The sequence below is a fragment of the Equus quagga genome, chromosome 1 (assembly GCF_021613505.1).
Source record: "Equus quagga isolate Etosha38 chromosome 1, UCLA_HA_Equagga_1.0, whole genome shotgun sequence".
Classification (NCBI taxonomy): Eukaryota; Metazoa; Chordata; class Mammalia; order Perissodactyla; family Equidae; genus Equus; species Equus quagga.
In genome coordinates this window covers 37,887,986-37,905,034 of record NC_060267.1, presented here as the reverse complement: position 1 = coordinate 37,905,034, position 17,049 = coordinate 37,887,986, and the positions used below count along the sequence as shown (strand labels likewise).

At 37.6% G+C, this 17,049-nt stretch overlaps 1 protein-coding gene across 1 annotated transcript in view; it reads right to left on the bottom strand.

Annotated features, from left to right (window-relative positions):
- The window catches only part of RECQL (RecQ like helicase), a 48,188-nt gene that overhangs the window by 20,660 nt on the left and 10,479 nt on the right, over positions 1 to 17,049 (bottom strand). Inside the window, exons 3-6 of the mRNA XM_046672877.1 lie at positions 14,264 to 14,461; positions 13,227 to 13,406; positions 10,370 to 10,476; positions 7,724 to 7,922 (exon numbers count right to left, since the gene is read on the bottom strand). Of these exons, the coding sequence (XP_046528833.1) occupies positions 7,724 to 7,922; positions 10,370 to 10,476; positions 13,227 to 13,406; positions 14,264 to 14,461 (684 nt within the window). The remainder of the gene's footprint in view (positions 1 to 7,723; positions 7,923 to 10,369; positions 10,477 to 13,226; positions 13,407 to 14,263; positions 14,462 to 17,049) is intronic.

Here is a 17,049-nt window from a genome sequence, read left to right as displayed (position 1 = left end):
AATAAGACAGGTAAAGAGAGACACAGAGGGACAATATATAATGATCAAAGGGACACTTCATCAAGAAGAAATAACGCTTATAAATATCTATGCACCCAACACAGGAGCACCAAGATTCATAAAGCAACTATTAACAGACCTAAAGGAAGATATTAAAAACAACACAATAATAGTAGGGGACCTCAACACCCCACTCACATCAATGGACAGATCATCCAGACAGAAAATCAACAGGGAAATAGTGGAGCTGAATGAAAAACTAAAACAATTGGACTTAATAGACATATATAGATCACTCCACCCTGAAGGAGCTGAATACACATTCTTCTCAAGTGCACATGGAACATTCTCTAGGATAGACCATATGTTGGGAAACAAGGCAAGCCTCTACAAATTTAAAAAAATTGAAATAATAACAAGCATCTTCTCAGATCATAGTGCTATAAGGCTAGAAATTAATTACAAGAAAAAAGTTGAGAAAGGCACAAAGATGTGGAGACTAAACAACACACTACTGAACAAGCAATGGATTATTGAAGAAATTAAAGGAGAAATAAAAAAATACCTGGAAACAAATGAAAATGATAGCATGCCATACCAACTCATATGGGATACAGCAAAAGCTGTATTAAGAGGAAAATTCATCGCAATACAGGCACATCTTAACAAACAAGAAAAATCCCAAATGAGCAACCTTAAAGCACACCTAACTGAACTAGAGAAAAAAGAACAAATGAAGCCCAAAGTCAGCAGAAGGAGAGAAATAATAAAAATCAGAGCAGAAATAAATACTATTGAAACGAAAAAGGCAGTAGAAAGGATCAATGAGACAAAGAGCTGGTTTTCGAGAAGATAAATAAAATTGACAAACCACTAGCCAGACTTACAAAGAAAAAAAGGGAGAAAGCTCAAATAAACAAAATCAGAAATGAGCGAGGAGAAATAACAACAGACTCTGCAGAAATACAACAGATTGTAAGAGAACACTACAAAAAACTATATGCCAACAGAATGGATAACCTAGAGGAAATGGATAAATTCTTGGACCCCTACAATCTCCCAAAGCTCACTCAAGAAGAGGCAGACAATTTGAACAGACCAATCACAAGGAAAGAGATTGAAACAGCAATCAAAAACATCCCAAAGAATAAAACCCCAGGACCAGATGGCTTTCCTGAGGAATTCTACCAAACTTTCAGAGAGGATTTAATACCCATCCTTTTCAAGCTATTCCAAAAAATTAGGGAAGATGGAACACTTCCTAACACATTCTATGAGGCCAACATCACGCTGATACCAAAACCTGACAAGGACACCACGAAAAAAGAGAACTACAGGCCAATATCACTGATGAACATAGATGCAAAAATTCTAAACAAAATTTTGGCAACCAGAATTCAGCAATTCATCAAAAGAATCATACATCAGGATCAGGTGGGATTCATACCAGGGACACAGGGATGGTTCAACATCCGCAAATCAATCAACGTGATACACCACATCAACAAACTGAGGAATAAACACCACATGATCATCTCAATAGATGCAGAGAAGGCATTTGACAAGATCCAACAGCCATTTATGATAAAAACTCTGAACAAAATGGGCATAGAAGGAAACTACCTCAACATAATAAAGGCCATATACGACAAACCCATAGCCAACATCATACTCAATGGGCAAAAACTGAACCCCATCGCCCTGAAAACAGGAACGAGACAAGGATGCCCTCTATCACCACTCTTATTTAACATAGTACTGGAGGTCCTGGCCAGAGCAATCAGGAAAGAAAAAGGAATAAAAGGAATCCAAATAGGGAGGGAAGAAGTGAAACTCTCGCTGTTTGCAGACGACATGATCTTATATATAGAAAACCCCAAAGAATCCATTGGAAAACTCTTAGAAGTAATCAACAACTACAGCAAAGTTGCAGGGTACAAAATCAATTTGCATAAATCAGTAGCATTTCTATACTCCAATAACGAACTAACAGAAAAAGAACTCAAGAATACAATACCATTCACAATCGCAACAAAAAGAATAAAATACCTTGGGGTAAATTTAACTAAGGAAGTGAAGGACCTATATAATGAAAATTACAAGGCCTTTCTGAGAGAATTGGATGACGACATAAGGAGATGGAAAGACATTCCATGTACCTGGATTGGAAGAATAAACATAGTTAAAATGTCCATTCTACCTAAAGCAATCTACAGATTCAGCGCCATCCCAATCAGAATCCCAATGACATTCTTGACAGAATTAGAACAAAGAATCCTAAACTTCATATGGGGCAACAAAAGACCCCAAATTTCTAAAGCAATCCTGAGAAAAAAGAACAAAACTGGAGGCATCACAATCCCTGACTTCAAAACATACTACAAAGCTACAGTAATCAAAACAGCATGGTACTGGTACAAAAACAGGTGCACAGATCAATGGAACAGAATTGAAAGCCCAGAAATAAAACCACACATCTATGGACAGCTTATCTTTGACAAAGGAGCTGAGGGCATACAATGGAGAAAAGAAAGTCTTTTCAACAAATGGTGCTGGGAAAACTGGAAAGCCACATGTAAAAGAATGAAAATTGACCATTCGTTTTCACCATTCACCAAAATAAACTCAAAATGGATTAAAGACCTAAAGGTGAGACCTGAAACCATAAGCCTTCTGGAAGAAAACGTAGGCAGTACACTCTTTGACACCAGCATTAAAAGGATCTTTTCGGACACCATGCCTTCTCAGAGAAGGGAAACAATAGAAAGAATAAACAAATGGGACTTCATCAGATTAAAGAGCTTCTTCAAGGCAAATGAAAACAGGATTGAAACAAAAAAACAACCCACTAACTGGGAAAAAATATTTGCAAGTCATATATCTGACAAAGGCTTAATATCCTTAATATATAAAGAACTCTCACAACTCAACCACAAAACATCAAACAACCCAATCAAAAAATGGGCTGGAGACATGAACAGACATTTCTCCAAAGAAGATATACTGATGGCCAATAGGCACATGAAAAGATGCTCATCATCGCTGATCATCAGGGAAATGCAAATCAAAACTACACTAAGATATCACCTTACACCCGTTAGAATGACAAAAATATCTAAAACTAATAGCAACGAATGTTGGAGAGGTTGCGGAGAAAAAGGAACCCTCATACACTGCTGGTGGGAATGCAAACTGGTGCAGCCACTATGGAAAACAGTATGGAGATTCCTCAAAAAACTAAAAATAGAACTACCATACGATCCAGCCATCCCACTACTGGGTATTTATCCAAAGAGCCTGAAGTCAGCAATCCCAAAAGTCCTGTGCACCCCAATGTTTATTGCAGCACTCTTTACAATAGCCAAGACGTGGAAGCAACCTAAGTGCCCATCAACAGACGAATGGATAAAGAAGATGTGGTACATATATACAATGGAATACTACTCAGCTGCAAAACAGAACAAAATCATTCCATTTGCAATAACATGGATGGACCTTGAGAGAATTACGTTAAGTGAAATAAGCCAGCGAGAGAAAGATAATCTGTGTATGACTCCACTCATATGAGGAATTTAAAACTATGGACCAAGAACAGTTTAGTGGATACCAGGGGAAAGGTGGGGTGGGGGGTGGGCACAAAGGGTGAAGTGGTGCACCTACAACATGACTGACAAACATTAATGTACAATTGAAATTTCACAAGATTGTAACCTATCAATAACTCAATAAAAAAATAATAATAATAATAATAAAAAAAACCCTAAGACTCCAACAAAAATGTTAGGATGAACTAATTCAGTAAAGTTGCAGGATACAAGATAAATATACAAAAATCAGCGGTGTTTCTATACACTAATAACAAACTATCAAAAAAAAAGAAATTAAGAAAACAATTCCATTTACAATTGCATCAAAAAGAATAAAATACCTAGAAATAAATTTAACCAAGGAAGTGAAAGACCTATGTACTGAAAACCATAAGACACTGATGAAAATGAATTGAAGAAGAAACAAATAAATGGAAAGATATTCCATGCTCATGAACTGGAAGAATTAACATTACTAAAATGTCCACGCTTCCCAGAGCAATCTACAGATTCAATGCAATCCCTATCAAAATTCCAATGGCATTTTTCACAGAAATAGACAAAACAATCCTAAAATTTGTATGGAACCACAGAAGACCCCATAGCCAAAGTAATCCTGAGAAAGAAAAACATAGCTGGAGGCACCATGCTTCCTAATTTCAAACTACATTACAAAGCTACAATAATCAAAACAGTATGATATTTGCATAAAAAATGGACACATAGATCAATGGAACAAAATAGAGAGCCCAGAAATAAACTCATGCATATATGGTCAATTAATGTATGACAAAGGAGCCAAGAACAATGGGGAAAGGACAGTCTCTTCAATAAATGGTGCTGGGAAAACTGGACAGCCACATGCAAAAGAGTGAAACTGGACGCTTATCTTACAGCAAACACAAAAATTAACTCAACATTGATTAAGAAGTTTAATGTAAGACCTGAAACCATAAAATTCCTTAAGAAAACATAGGAGGTAAGCTCCTTGTCATCAGTCTTGGCGATGATTTTTTGGATTTGTCACCAAAAGCAAAGGCAACAAAAGCAAAAGTAAACTGGGACTACATCGAACCAAAAAGTTTCTGTACAGCACGTGAAACCATCAACATAATGAAAAGGCAACCTACAGAAAGGGAGAAAATATTTGCAAATCATATATCTGATAAGGGTTCAATATCCAAAATATAGAAAGAATTTATACAACTCAATAGCAAAAACACAATCAGATTAAAAAATAAGCAGAGAACCTGTATAAACATTTTTCCAAAGACATTCAAATGGCTAACAGGTACATAAAAAGGTGTTCAACATCACTAATCATCAGAGAAACGCAAATCAAAACCACAATGAGATATCACCTCACACTTGTTAAAATAGCTATCACCAAAAATAAAAAAAATAACAAGCGTTGGAGAAAAGAGAACCCTGATGAACTGTTGTCGGGAATGTAAATTGGTGCAGCCACTATGGGAAACAGTATGGAGGTTCCTTAAAAAGTTAAAAATAAAACTACCATATGATCTAGCAATTCCACTTCTGGGTATTTATCCGAAGGAAATGAAATCACGATAGGTATCTGCACCCCCACTTCACTCCAGCATTATTTATAACAGCAACACATGGAGACAACCTAAGTGTCTGTCGACAGATAAATAAAGAAAATACAATACACACACACACACACACAATGGAATATTATTCAGCCATAAAAAACAAATTCTGCCATTTGCAACAACTTGGATGGAACTCGAAGGTATTATGCTAAGTGATATTAAGCCTGACAGAGAAAAACAAATACTGTATGATATCAGTTATAGGTGGAATGTAAAAAAACAAACAAAAACCAAACTCAAACATACAGAGGACAGATTGGTGGTTGCAAGACACAGGGAGCAGTCAAAATGGGTGAAGGTGTCAAAAGGTACAAACTTCTAGTTATAAGATAAGTCCTGGGGATGTAATGTACAGCATGGTGACTATAGTTATAATACTGTATTGTATATCTGAAAGTTGCTAAGGGGAATAAATCTTAAAAGTTCTTATCACAAGAAAAAAAAATGTGTAACTGTGTGGTGATGGATGTTAACTAAACTTATTGTGGTAATCATTTCATTATATATCTGTCTCTTTCAAATAATTACGTTGTACACGTAAAACTAATACAATATTATATGTCAATTATATTTCAATTAAAAATTTAAAAACAAATACATTTCCAATAAACAATTAGGAATATAAATCTAAAATTTAAGAGTAAGATAATTAGACACAGGAATAATTTATCACAGCTTGGCAGCAGATCAGCAGAGGTGACACAAGTCATGGTAATACATAAGCAATGGTAATTATCATAAGTGATCAGCCACTTGGGTTGGAAATATAGGTCAAAGGTCAGAAATCTGACATTTTCAGTGGCTACCAGGTAACAGCTCTGTGGAGCAGTCTGCTTAAGACAGCAGGGTCCTTAGCAGAAAGGATAGTGTATATGCTGCCTAAGGCATTTAATTCAAATTTTAAAAAACACCTGTGCCCCAAATAATTCTGAAGGCAGAGAATTCTGTCTTCAAGCCACACGTTTACTATGCTTGGGGAAGAGTAAGAAAAGGTGAAGACAGATCAGAACCATAGGGAACACTAATATTTAAGGAGGTGGCAAAGGAGGTGGTGAAGGAGGTGAAAATGGAAAGGAACAAAATCAAAAGCGTTACATCATAGTAACCAAGCGAGGAGAAAGCAGCAGGTGAGAGGCAAGCAGAATGAAATGCTATTGAAGTTAGGTGGGAAGAGGAATGAAGATGAGACCACTGCACTAAGCCAGTGGGAAATGGGGTCACTGGTGACCTCTGAGTAGAGTGGTGGAGGCAGAAGCATGATTCAACGAATTCACAAAGGAAGAAAGGTGAGAAATGGAGATGGTGAGATCAGAAGGTGAGGAGAAAGGAAGAACAGAAATAGGGCAAGACCATAAAGGCACAGAAAGGCTCAGAAGGGCATCTCAGTTCCGTGTTTGATTTTAGGGAGACGGAAGATGCAGGAGTGAGGACCCCGACAGAGCAAGATCTTAAGAGGGCAGGAAAGGATGAAGTGGGAGTGGTCATCGTTACCCTTATGAAGAAATGGTCCTTTTTGCTTTAAAAAATTTTTTAAAAAGGAAGGGACAAGAGATGTCCATTCCTGACAGCACCTATTTTCTGGGAAGCAGGAGGCATCTGCTAAGTATGAGTTAGGGCCTAAAGAGAAAGTTAATGGTATGGAAAGCTTGTCAGGAGAAATGTATAAAGGAGATGAAATTGGGACAAGTAAAGGATAGCCGGGCATGATGAAAGCTGAACTGAGGTGCAAATTCATGCAGCTATGCAATTTTTTTCTGACAATGTTTAGCAGCCAAACGGCAGAAATGGGGAAAGCAGAAGCCTGGATGATTCAGCATCTCAGTCTGGCACAGGGCCTCGAGCAGACTGGTGAAATGCCAGGCAATCCAGGAGAAAGAGAACAGAAGTGGCAACAGCAGGGAGTCTGGATGGGAAAAGGAGAGACCATCATGTGGGTACTGGAGCCACGGACAAACACGAGGAGGGCCTACACAGGAACCGGGGAGGTCCATGTAAGTGTGAAGGCAGGTGGGAAAGAGGTTGAAATCATGGAGCAGGATTTAATTTTTTTTTTAATAGAATAAATCTGAGTAATCTGCTTCAGGCTATGACCATAGGATTAGGCTGGGGGAGTAAAGAAAATGGTTACTAAAATATCCCACAGAACTTTAACACTGAGGAATTCTTGGGTGTAGATTCTAAAGTGGATGCTAACGACACTCAGAATGGTGACTAAAGAAGAGAGCTTTGAAGCAGATCCAAATTCCTCAACAGATCTGAAGGAGAACCTGGAGGTCAGTAAATCTTCATGGTTAAAGATGGAAGAGTATATTATTTGCTAATAAACATACGTTTAAAGGATAAAGGCAATTAGAGATTAAAGATTATGCCTCTTGGCTCCCCTTATATTAAGGCAAGAGAAAAATGAGTAATAACTACCTGAAAAGATAATTTTAATGGAAGCAGGGATTTCCATCATGTAGAGATGAATAGGAAAATACTCCCTAGCATCAAGGAGTTTTCTAGATACAACATACATACCAGGTCTGAAATCATGTCCCCAGTGACTACAGCAGTGAACTTCATCCACAGCAATTCGGGTAAATCTCCCTGCTTCATAGGCTTTCTCTAGTCTTGACATAAACATTCTGCTTTTTGAAATTTTCTCTGGAGTCACGTAAATTAGCTTGAGCTTGGAATTTTTATTTACCATTTCAGCATGAACCCATTTCACATGCTCCTGTTCAAAGGAAAACCAGACACAGTGAGAGTAGAACGAAGCCAGCAGGCTGCACTACTAAGTGGTAAATGAAGACGTTCATGACTCAGAAGTAACAGCATCAGGCTGTTTTAGCAGCAGATATTTAGTTCATTAAAATCAAGACCATGTCCCAGTACTAAACTTCATGGCAGCTGTGTACATAGCATTTTAGTTATTTACTTACATCCAAATTGTTGATAAAAGAATAATCTCATTTCACAAAAAAGAACAAAAAATGAATGTGAAGACACTCCAGAGGCCGGCCCCGTGGCCGAGTGGTTAGGTTCATGTGCTCTGCTTCGGCAGCCCGAGGTTTCGCCGGTTCGGATCCTGGGTGTGGACACGGTACCGCTCATCAAGCCATGCTGAGGCGGTGTCCCACACAGCACAACCAGAAGACCGGGCCAGTCTCAACCATGGAGTATCTTATTATAAAAGAAAGCAAGGAGTGAAGCCGGCCAGGTGGCGTAGAGGTTAAGTTCGCAAGCTTTGCATTGGCGGCCCAGGGTTTGCAGGTTTGGATCCCCGGCTCAGACCTAACACCTCTCGTCAGGCCACACTGTGGCAGCATCCCACATAAAATAGAGGAAGAGTAGCACAGATATTGGCTCAGCAACAATCTTCCTCAAACAAAAAAACAAAAAACAGATGTTAGCTCAGCAACAGTCTTTCTCACCAAAAAAGTTTTAAAGAAAGCAAGGAGGCAAAAGCTATGGGGTAAAGGAAAAAGATTCAGAAGCCAACTTAAAGAGGCTCTCACCGCTCAAAGATGGGACTATTTCAGCATAAAAAATAAGAACTATGAATTAAAATATATCAAATATGTTAAAAATCCGTAAGTTTACAATGATTCTTAAAAAAAAAAATCTTATTGACCACCTTTGGAGAATGCTAGAAAACCACCTCTTTCTAAAAACTGGTAAGGAAAGGGAAATAATTTCCAATCTGCAAAGAGTTAATAAGGAAAAAGTTCTTTATAGAACAAGTCTAGTTAATATATGAAGAATGAGTGATAGAAATCATCATTTTGCAATCCCTTAATTAATTAAGTAACAGCTCTAAGCTAGGCAATAATCATCAGTGGCTGCTAAAACCATCAAATTAAGAGCTGACAGAGAACTTGATAATTATAGAGCAGACAGACACCACCTGACCCCACTGATCAAGCCTAAGGTCACAAAAAAAATAAGGTGTTAGGTACCTCCCAAGTGATGCCATGGGAAACATACCCTTGCAAAAAAAATTAAAAAATAAACAGCCCAAATACAATCAAGCTTTTAATTCTAACTAAAAGGAACAAGTTAAACACCATCACAAGGATGCAATCAGGAAAGTCTAGAATGTGGGAAACTACAAGACAGACCCTGCTTTCTTCAACAAATAATTTATAATTTGCATGGGAAACAAAAAAGAAATAAGGGGAACCTATGGATATATCAACCAAAAACATCATAATGCATGAATCTAATCTGGGCCTTGATTAAAAAAAACTAAGATTTGATGAGACAGAGAAATCTGAATATTTTTATTTGGTGATTTTAAGGAACTAATATCAAGTTTTTTAGGTGTGATGATAGCATTTTAGTTGTTTTGTTTTTTTTTAAGTTAGAGATACACACTGAAGAAGTTACAATTGAAATGATATGATGTCTGGGGTTTGTTTCAAATAAAGAAACCAAGGGAGAGAGGGGAGGGAAAATTCAGGGTGTATAGGTGAAAAAAGATTAGCTATATTTTGATGACTGTTAAAGGTGGTTAATCGGTACATAGAAGTTTTATTCTCCCCACTTTCGTATACTTTTGAAAATTTCAATAATACGCTTTTAAAAAAAGAATAGCTGGGAAATGCTTTATTCAACAGATGAAGGTAAGAGAGTCCATTCCGAAACAGAGGAAATTCCACAGGGATAGGGTATCTTCTTAGTAATTCACTTTTTGTATTTACTTATATTGCACAATTAGAAATTCTTGCTTATTATTTTATAACGGATAATATAAAATAGATCAGCAAATGCTTACTGAAAGTGCCAGATAGTAAATATTAGGTTTTGTGAGCCTTCCAGTCAACTACTCAACTCTGCAGATAGTGTGAAAACAGTTATAAACAACACGTAAATGAAGAAGCATGGTTGTGTTCCAATAAAACTTATATTGAGGAACACTGAAATCTGAATTCCTTTTAATTTTTACACTTCACAAAATATCATTGCTCTTTTGATTTTTTTAACCACTTAAAAATATAAAAACCACTCGTAGCTCACAGACCATATAAAAATAGGCAGTGGGCTAGAGCTGGACCCTGAGCAATAGTTTGCGACTCCTGATATAAACAGTTATCAGTTATAATTTTACAAGCAACTCGACTGTAGCTAAGGTTCCTACTTCAATGAAGAGTTTAAATTCAAAAAAAAGTCACAGAAACATACCTTAGAACTAGAAGCATTTAACATGGTAGCTGAAATTCCTAATTGTTCTAAAACCATTAATTGGTCTTCCATAAGAGAGATCAATGGGCAAATCACAAGGGTAAAACCTAAAAGAGAAAACATCCACTTTAAGCTTTACACCACCTCCAGAATGAGTTTCAACTATTCACCTTCTTTATCATAACTTGTGAGCACCAAGCATCAATTCAGACTAATTTTCAATACAGCCTCAGCAATATACTACCTATTTCTTACCCTCATTAACAAAAGAGGTAGATGTGAATAAGTGATCAGAAGCCAAACAAGCAAATATAAGATTAAACAAAAATCTCCTCCCTTATTTAGTCATATAAAAATAAAGACAGATATTACCATTTTGAATTTACTATCATTTTTAACAATCAGTGTTGGTAACCTCAGTAAAATAACATATATCAAGTCAAACACTATCCAGTTACATCAGGAAAATGTTATTCCAAAGCTTTCCAAACAAACATAGCAACCTGCATAATTAACAATGTAGTTACATGAGTATTCTTCCACTTACTATACCAGATTAATTCATTCTGAGTAGAAATCAGTGAATAGTTTATTGAATGAAGTTCTAGTAATATATGCCCTTTTTCTTATAAATCAAACTGTTCACAGCTACAAAAGCCATTCTGCATTGTTAAAATCATACAATTTTTGTTTCTGTAGTTTGTTACTTAAAATAACTGGGATAGAGAGTACAAAAAATATACTTAGATTAAGACCTCATCAGGGATTTGCCCTCTCCATTAGTCTCTCTCCTTTCTTTTCACATTCTCCCTCATGACTGGCACCTTCTCATTATATTTAAACATGGTCAAGTCTCTCTGATCTTTAAAAAGAAAAACCTAGACACCTAATTCAGGGGCCCCTCTCTTTTTCTCTTCATAGCAGTTCTTTCCAAAGAGTGTGCCATTCACCAATTCCACTTCCTCAACTACTACTCTTTTCTAAGCCATTGCTATTTGGTTTCCACCCAATACTTCACTGAAATTGCTCCAGCCAAGGTCATAGATGAGTCCCTTGTCACTAAATCCAATGGAACTTTTGAGTCCTTATTTGACCTTTTGCCAACATTGTTCACTATTAACTACTCCCGCCTTGAAATACTCCCTTCTCTATGCTTCTAAGAACACCATACTCTCCTAATTATCCTCGTACACTTTGCTACTCCTTCTCAGCCTTCTCTGCAAGGTCCTCTTTCTCTGCTTATCCCTAAACTCTTGATGTTCTGCTTTCTGTTCTAGGGCCTCTTCTCTTCCCATGCTGCTCCAGATGATATAATTCACTCCCACGGCTTCAATAGCCATCTCCACACTAACAGCCTCCAACTCAGCTAACTCAGATCTCTCAGACCCAAGCTTTACACCCAAACATTCTCCTACTCACAGGACAACTCCACCTGGATGTCTTGCAGGCATCATACATTCAACATGCCCCAAATTGAATTCATCATCTTCCCTCTCTCTCTATTCCCAAATAAGTTCTTTCTCCAATGTACCCTATTTCAGGGACCAACTTCAACATCTGTCCCAGCCTAAAATTTGGGCATGATTCTAGACTATCCCTTCTCCTACGCCCCAGCCAATGAATACCAAGTCCTACAGAATCTACCTCCTAAATATTTCTGGAATTCTTCTACCTGCTGGAATTATCCTTCTAAACCACAAATCTGACAAGTCTGCTACCTGAATAAAACCCTTCAAAGACTTCCCACTAATTTAAGGAAAAGTCCAAAAAATATCTTTCAAGAATCTTAGCACCTGTCTTGCCCCTCACTGCCCGCCACACTAAAATTTTTCCAGGTTATGGAATCCACCTTATCATGCATGTCCTCTCCTACTTTTGGGCTCTCACCAATACTGCTGCCCTGCACGAACACTCTTCCTTCCTCCTCTGATCTTTTTTTGCCTGTTTACCCTTTAGCTTTTAGCTCAAATGCCACTTCCTCAGGACAGCCTTCCCTGACAGCCCCTAGAGGAGATCTGTGCACTGACCGAATTCCTTTACCCTTTATCCTATTAAACCTTTATCACAAAACACTTACTGCAATTGCTTGCAATTACCGGTATTCTCTAGACCAGGGGTCAACAAACTAAGGGGCAGCTGCTTGTTTTTGTAAAGAAGGTTTTGTTGGCTCACGGCCACATCCATTTGTTTACCTATTGTCTATGGCTGCTTTCATGCTACAGTGGCAGAGTTCAGTAGTTGCCACAGAGACCGTACGGACCACAAAGCCTATAATATTTACTGACTGGCTCTTTAAGGAAAAGTTTGCTGACCCCTGCTCTATACCCTTAGTAGCCCCCAAACCACAGCATCAGTATCACCTGGGAGCTTGTTAGAAATGCTAGATCTTGGGTCTCACACTAAAACAGAATCTGCATGTTAGTCGGATCGCCAGGTGATTCTTATGCACATTAAAGTTTGACAAAGCGCTGCTCTACGTCATGAGCTCTGTGCAAACGAGTGGACCCTGCCCACTTTGCTCACTACTCTACGTCCAGTGCCTAACACCACAGCAGACACTCAGTGAAGACCTACAACTAGAACCCAGTTCTACCGATTCCTTTTCTAGTGCTTTTCCTCCTACGACATTCTTTTTAATTACGTTTCAGGAACCAAATAAAAGAATTAACTATTCTCAGAGTCTTGAACATTCTCTCTTTAAGTGAACCCTTTAAATGTCTGTTAATACAGATAAATACAACAAAAATGCACTGGATATTTAGATAAGTATGGTTAGAAATTGTTTTTTAAAGACTTAAAAATATATTCAGAGAAATGACATTTCTTCAACTTAAAATTAAACTTTATTAATACATACCATCTGAACATAAAGCTGGTAACTGGTAGCATAAACTCTTTCCACCTCCTGTAGGCATAACAAGAAATACCTCCTTTCCAGACATTGTTACATTAATAGTTTCAAGCTGAAGCAGTCTGAACGCCCGCAGTTTAAAGACATTTTGCAGAACGTCTTTAACTTTACCAGACCATGGAAAATCTAGAAAGAGAAAAATAAGCTAAACCTATTAGAACTACTTAGGATTATAAACGAGACACAAACATGAATGGCTGCTTTTATAATAAAGAACCGATAAACACAGATAAGAATTTTAATACTATACAAAATTTAACTTTTAAGTAATTTTGAGATTAGTTTAACTCACTAAGCTAAGCAAAAACAAATGTAATGATATATCATAAGAAATAGTACACCGGAAAATGAAAACATGTGCCAGCTGAGAGTTAACCTACAGGGAAGAGGAAGATGCCTGATCAGATATTTGAAAAACAATATGAATGTTGATCAGAGAATTCATAGTATCAAAAAAACTCAAATATCATGAACACAGTTAACAATTATCTGGAATTTTTGGTGTAAATATCTTGTTCAGACGTGAATCACTGGAAAACCGGCCCACAAAAGCATGGCAATTCCTTCGAGAGTTACACTATTCCTTTATAATTAAGGATAAACATGATGCGTGGCAGGATCTTGAATCAAGAAAGGTGTGTTCACTAGGGCGGGAAAAGGAACTAGACCTTGGCAAGGAGTTTGAATTTTTTTCTTAATTGCTTGTTTTCTAGTTAAAACTTAGAAAATTTAGTTAAAATAAATATCTTATTCTTCCAAGCATTGATTAATGTTGCTAGAACCATATTTGCAAAAAATAATAAAGCCTAAATAATAAAAGAATGTGGGTAAAGAATGGTCCGCCTACAAGTTTCCCACACCACATAAGGAATGGCCTGTTTCACCTGTAAGCCCCCTGGAACGCAATGACCCATGCACACTGAGTGAACTCCAGTTTAAAGAAACGAGAAGAAACAAAACTAGCAAAGAAAAAGAGGGTAAACCTTCTCTATTCCAAGCAGCAGGTGAAGAATCACATTCGTTGCTTTCCCCAGCACCACAATCCTCTAAACTCTGCTTTATTCTGTTTGTTAGGATGTTTTTTTTCTGAATAAGCTCTTGTTGCCTTTCCAGAAGTTCTTGAAGTTGAACCTCTACTGCATGTAGTTCACTGGTTACAGAATCCAATTCCTCAGTTAGAGCTACAAGGCAGGAAAAAAGACACAATGACAAGACAGAGTTAATTACAATTTTAGGTTTCCTTATTGATCTTTGGATATTCCTCACCATCTAAATCATACAGACAAAATTACAGTAGCATGGCACAGAGGTTAAGAGCACGTGTTTTCGAGTCACACAGACCTGAGTTAAATCTTAGGTCCTCTTCCTACCTGCTGAGTGACCTCAGGCTAAGGTATTTAACTAGGCCTCATTTTACCCAAATGTAACATGGGGATGATACATAGCTTTCACGGTATTATTATAAAGAATTAAGTGAGATAACACATTGAAAATTCTTTTGTTTCTAGATTGGCACCTGAGTTAACACCTGTTGCCAAACTTTTTTTTTTTTTGATTCTTCTTCCCAAAGCCCCCCAGGACATAGCTGTATATTCTAGTTGTAAGTGCCTCTGCTTGTGCTGAAGGTTCTTAACATGGTACCTGGTACACAGTTAAGCATTTAATAAATGATAATTATTATTTTTATTATGTTGTAGGGCAGCAATCCAACAATCTCTTAAATCATTTAAGCAAAGTGACCAGACTTTGAAGCAAAAGGAAGCTATTTAAAAGTAGTCCCCTAAGTATTTAGCTATTATTTCACAAAAACATTCATATTTGGTTTCATATGGTTGCATGATAAAAAGTCAGTGATTATAAACAAGATGATGTAACAGTAAAAAGAGAAATCAAGTGTGCTATTGGAATTGGCATTATAATTCTATCATAACTAACTTATAAAGAAGCTTTAACATCAACAGATGAATGGATAAAGATGTGATATATATTTATATATATACATATATGGAATATTACTTAGTTCTAAAAAAGAATGAAATCTTGCCATTCCCAACAACATGGATGACCTCAAGGGTATTATGCTAAGTGAAATAAGTCAGACAAAGACGAATACCGTATGATTTCACTTATATATAGAATTTTTAAAACAAAATAAATAAACAAAAAAAACAAAACCAGACTCACAGATACAGGGAACAGACAGGTGGTCACCAGAAGTCAGAGGGGTTGGAAGGTAGGCAAAATGGGTGAAGGGGATCAAGAGATACAATTCCAGTTACAAAATAAGTAAGTCATAGGGGTGTAATGTACAGCATGGAAAATATAATCAATAATATCATATTAACTTTGTAGGGTGACAGACGGTAAGTAGACTTACTGTGGTGATCATTTATAATGTACATAAATGTTGAATCACTATGTTGTACACCTGAAACTAATATAATATTGTATGTCAATTATACTTCAATAAAAAAGAAGCCTTAACATATGATTCTAATCAATCCGAGTATTAAGGTCAAAATGAGATTTCTTTTGACACCACATGAACGGAAGCCAGAAACATTTTAAAGATGTCCATGGTGCTTCGGAAAACATCTGCCTGCATTAGTGCCCAGCTTTAATGCCTTTCCATGAGATGAAATCTTATGGTTATGATTTAAATTGCATATTATGGTGGCTTTGTAACAACTGCCAGAATTCCCTTCCCTATGATTCTCAGTTAGGGTTGGCCATAAGTGAGCTCTGCGTGAGATTTGGGAGGTGGAAATGAAATGGCAGCCAGATTGACATTTGGATGGTCGGCGTAGGGTCAGGTGCTGTTGCGACTCCCTCACGTTCTCATGGATCTGCTGGCTCACCTTTTGGCATGGGACAGTAGCCAATTCCTCTAGCTCCTGCTGAATCTCCTTGGGGCAGCAGCTTGGCCCACAGCTTCCTCAGCTTCTCTGAGGAAGAGAACCTTGGCCAGGTTCATGTGCAACTTTCTTTGGCAAAGGCACCAGCTCTTCTGCAGGGCACCAGCATCCTGGAAGTCAGAGCCCTGGGGGCAATGACACACCAACACGGCTCCCATGAAAGACAGATGGGTTCCACTTTGTCCTTGTGGATTTCAGTTCATCCTTACCCTCGCACACTCAACATCCATCTTCCTGTCTCTACTGCTGCACTTTTGACTTCAAGACCAGCAGTTGACTGCTTAACCTGTCCCATGATCATGTAAGGACTAATCCCTATAATAAATCACCTGTATCAGTTATAATGATTCAGCTTCTCTCATTAAACCCTAAATCAACACCAAATGTTGTTCCAGAGGAAGAGAAACTTAAAGGCAGGTTTTCTGAATTGCTTCTGGGCCAGCTGGAATTGGGTCTCTGATCTGATTAGAATTAAAAATATTAATGACCCTTGTTTGCAGTGGTAAAAGGAATAATGGTATGCCAGGGCATGCAGTAGATAGAGTTTTTGAAATTATAATCTATAGACACCAATAATCAGTATCAAGAGAAGGCCAGGCTCTGGGTGACCATGTGTTTGCTGTCACAGAACATTTTTGTGAGAATACTGGGGTTGATTGGTTGCTTCTAAGTATGCTGAAGAACTTGAGGAGAGAAATACAGGATCTGCATTAAGGGACCTCGAAGTTTCTTTGATTGTCCAAAAGGAAACCCTCATCTCCTGTAGCTACAGGGCCAAGATCACTGAATTCCCATGCAAACTGAATTCCCAACCTCACAGGGACTCTTATGTTAAAGTTAGTGCATTGATCAGG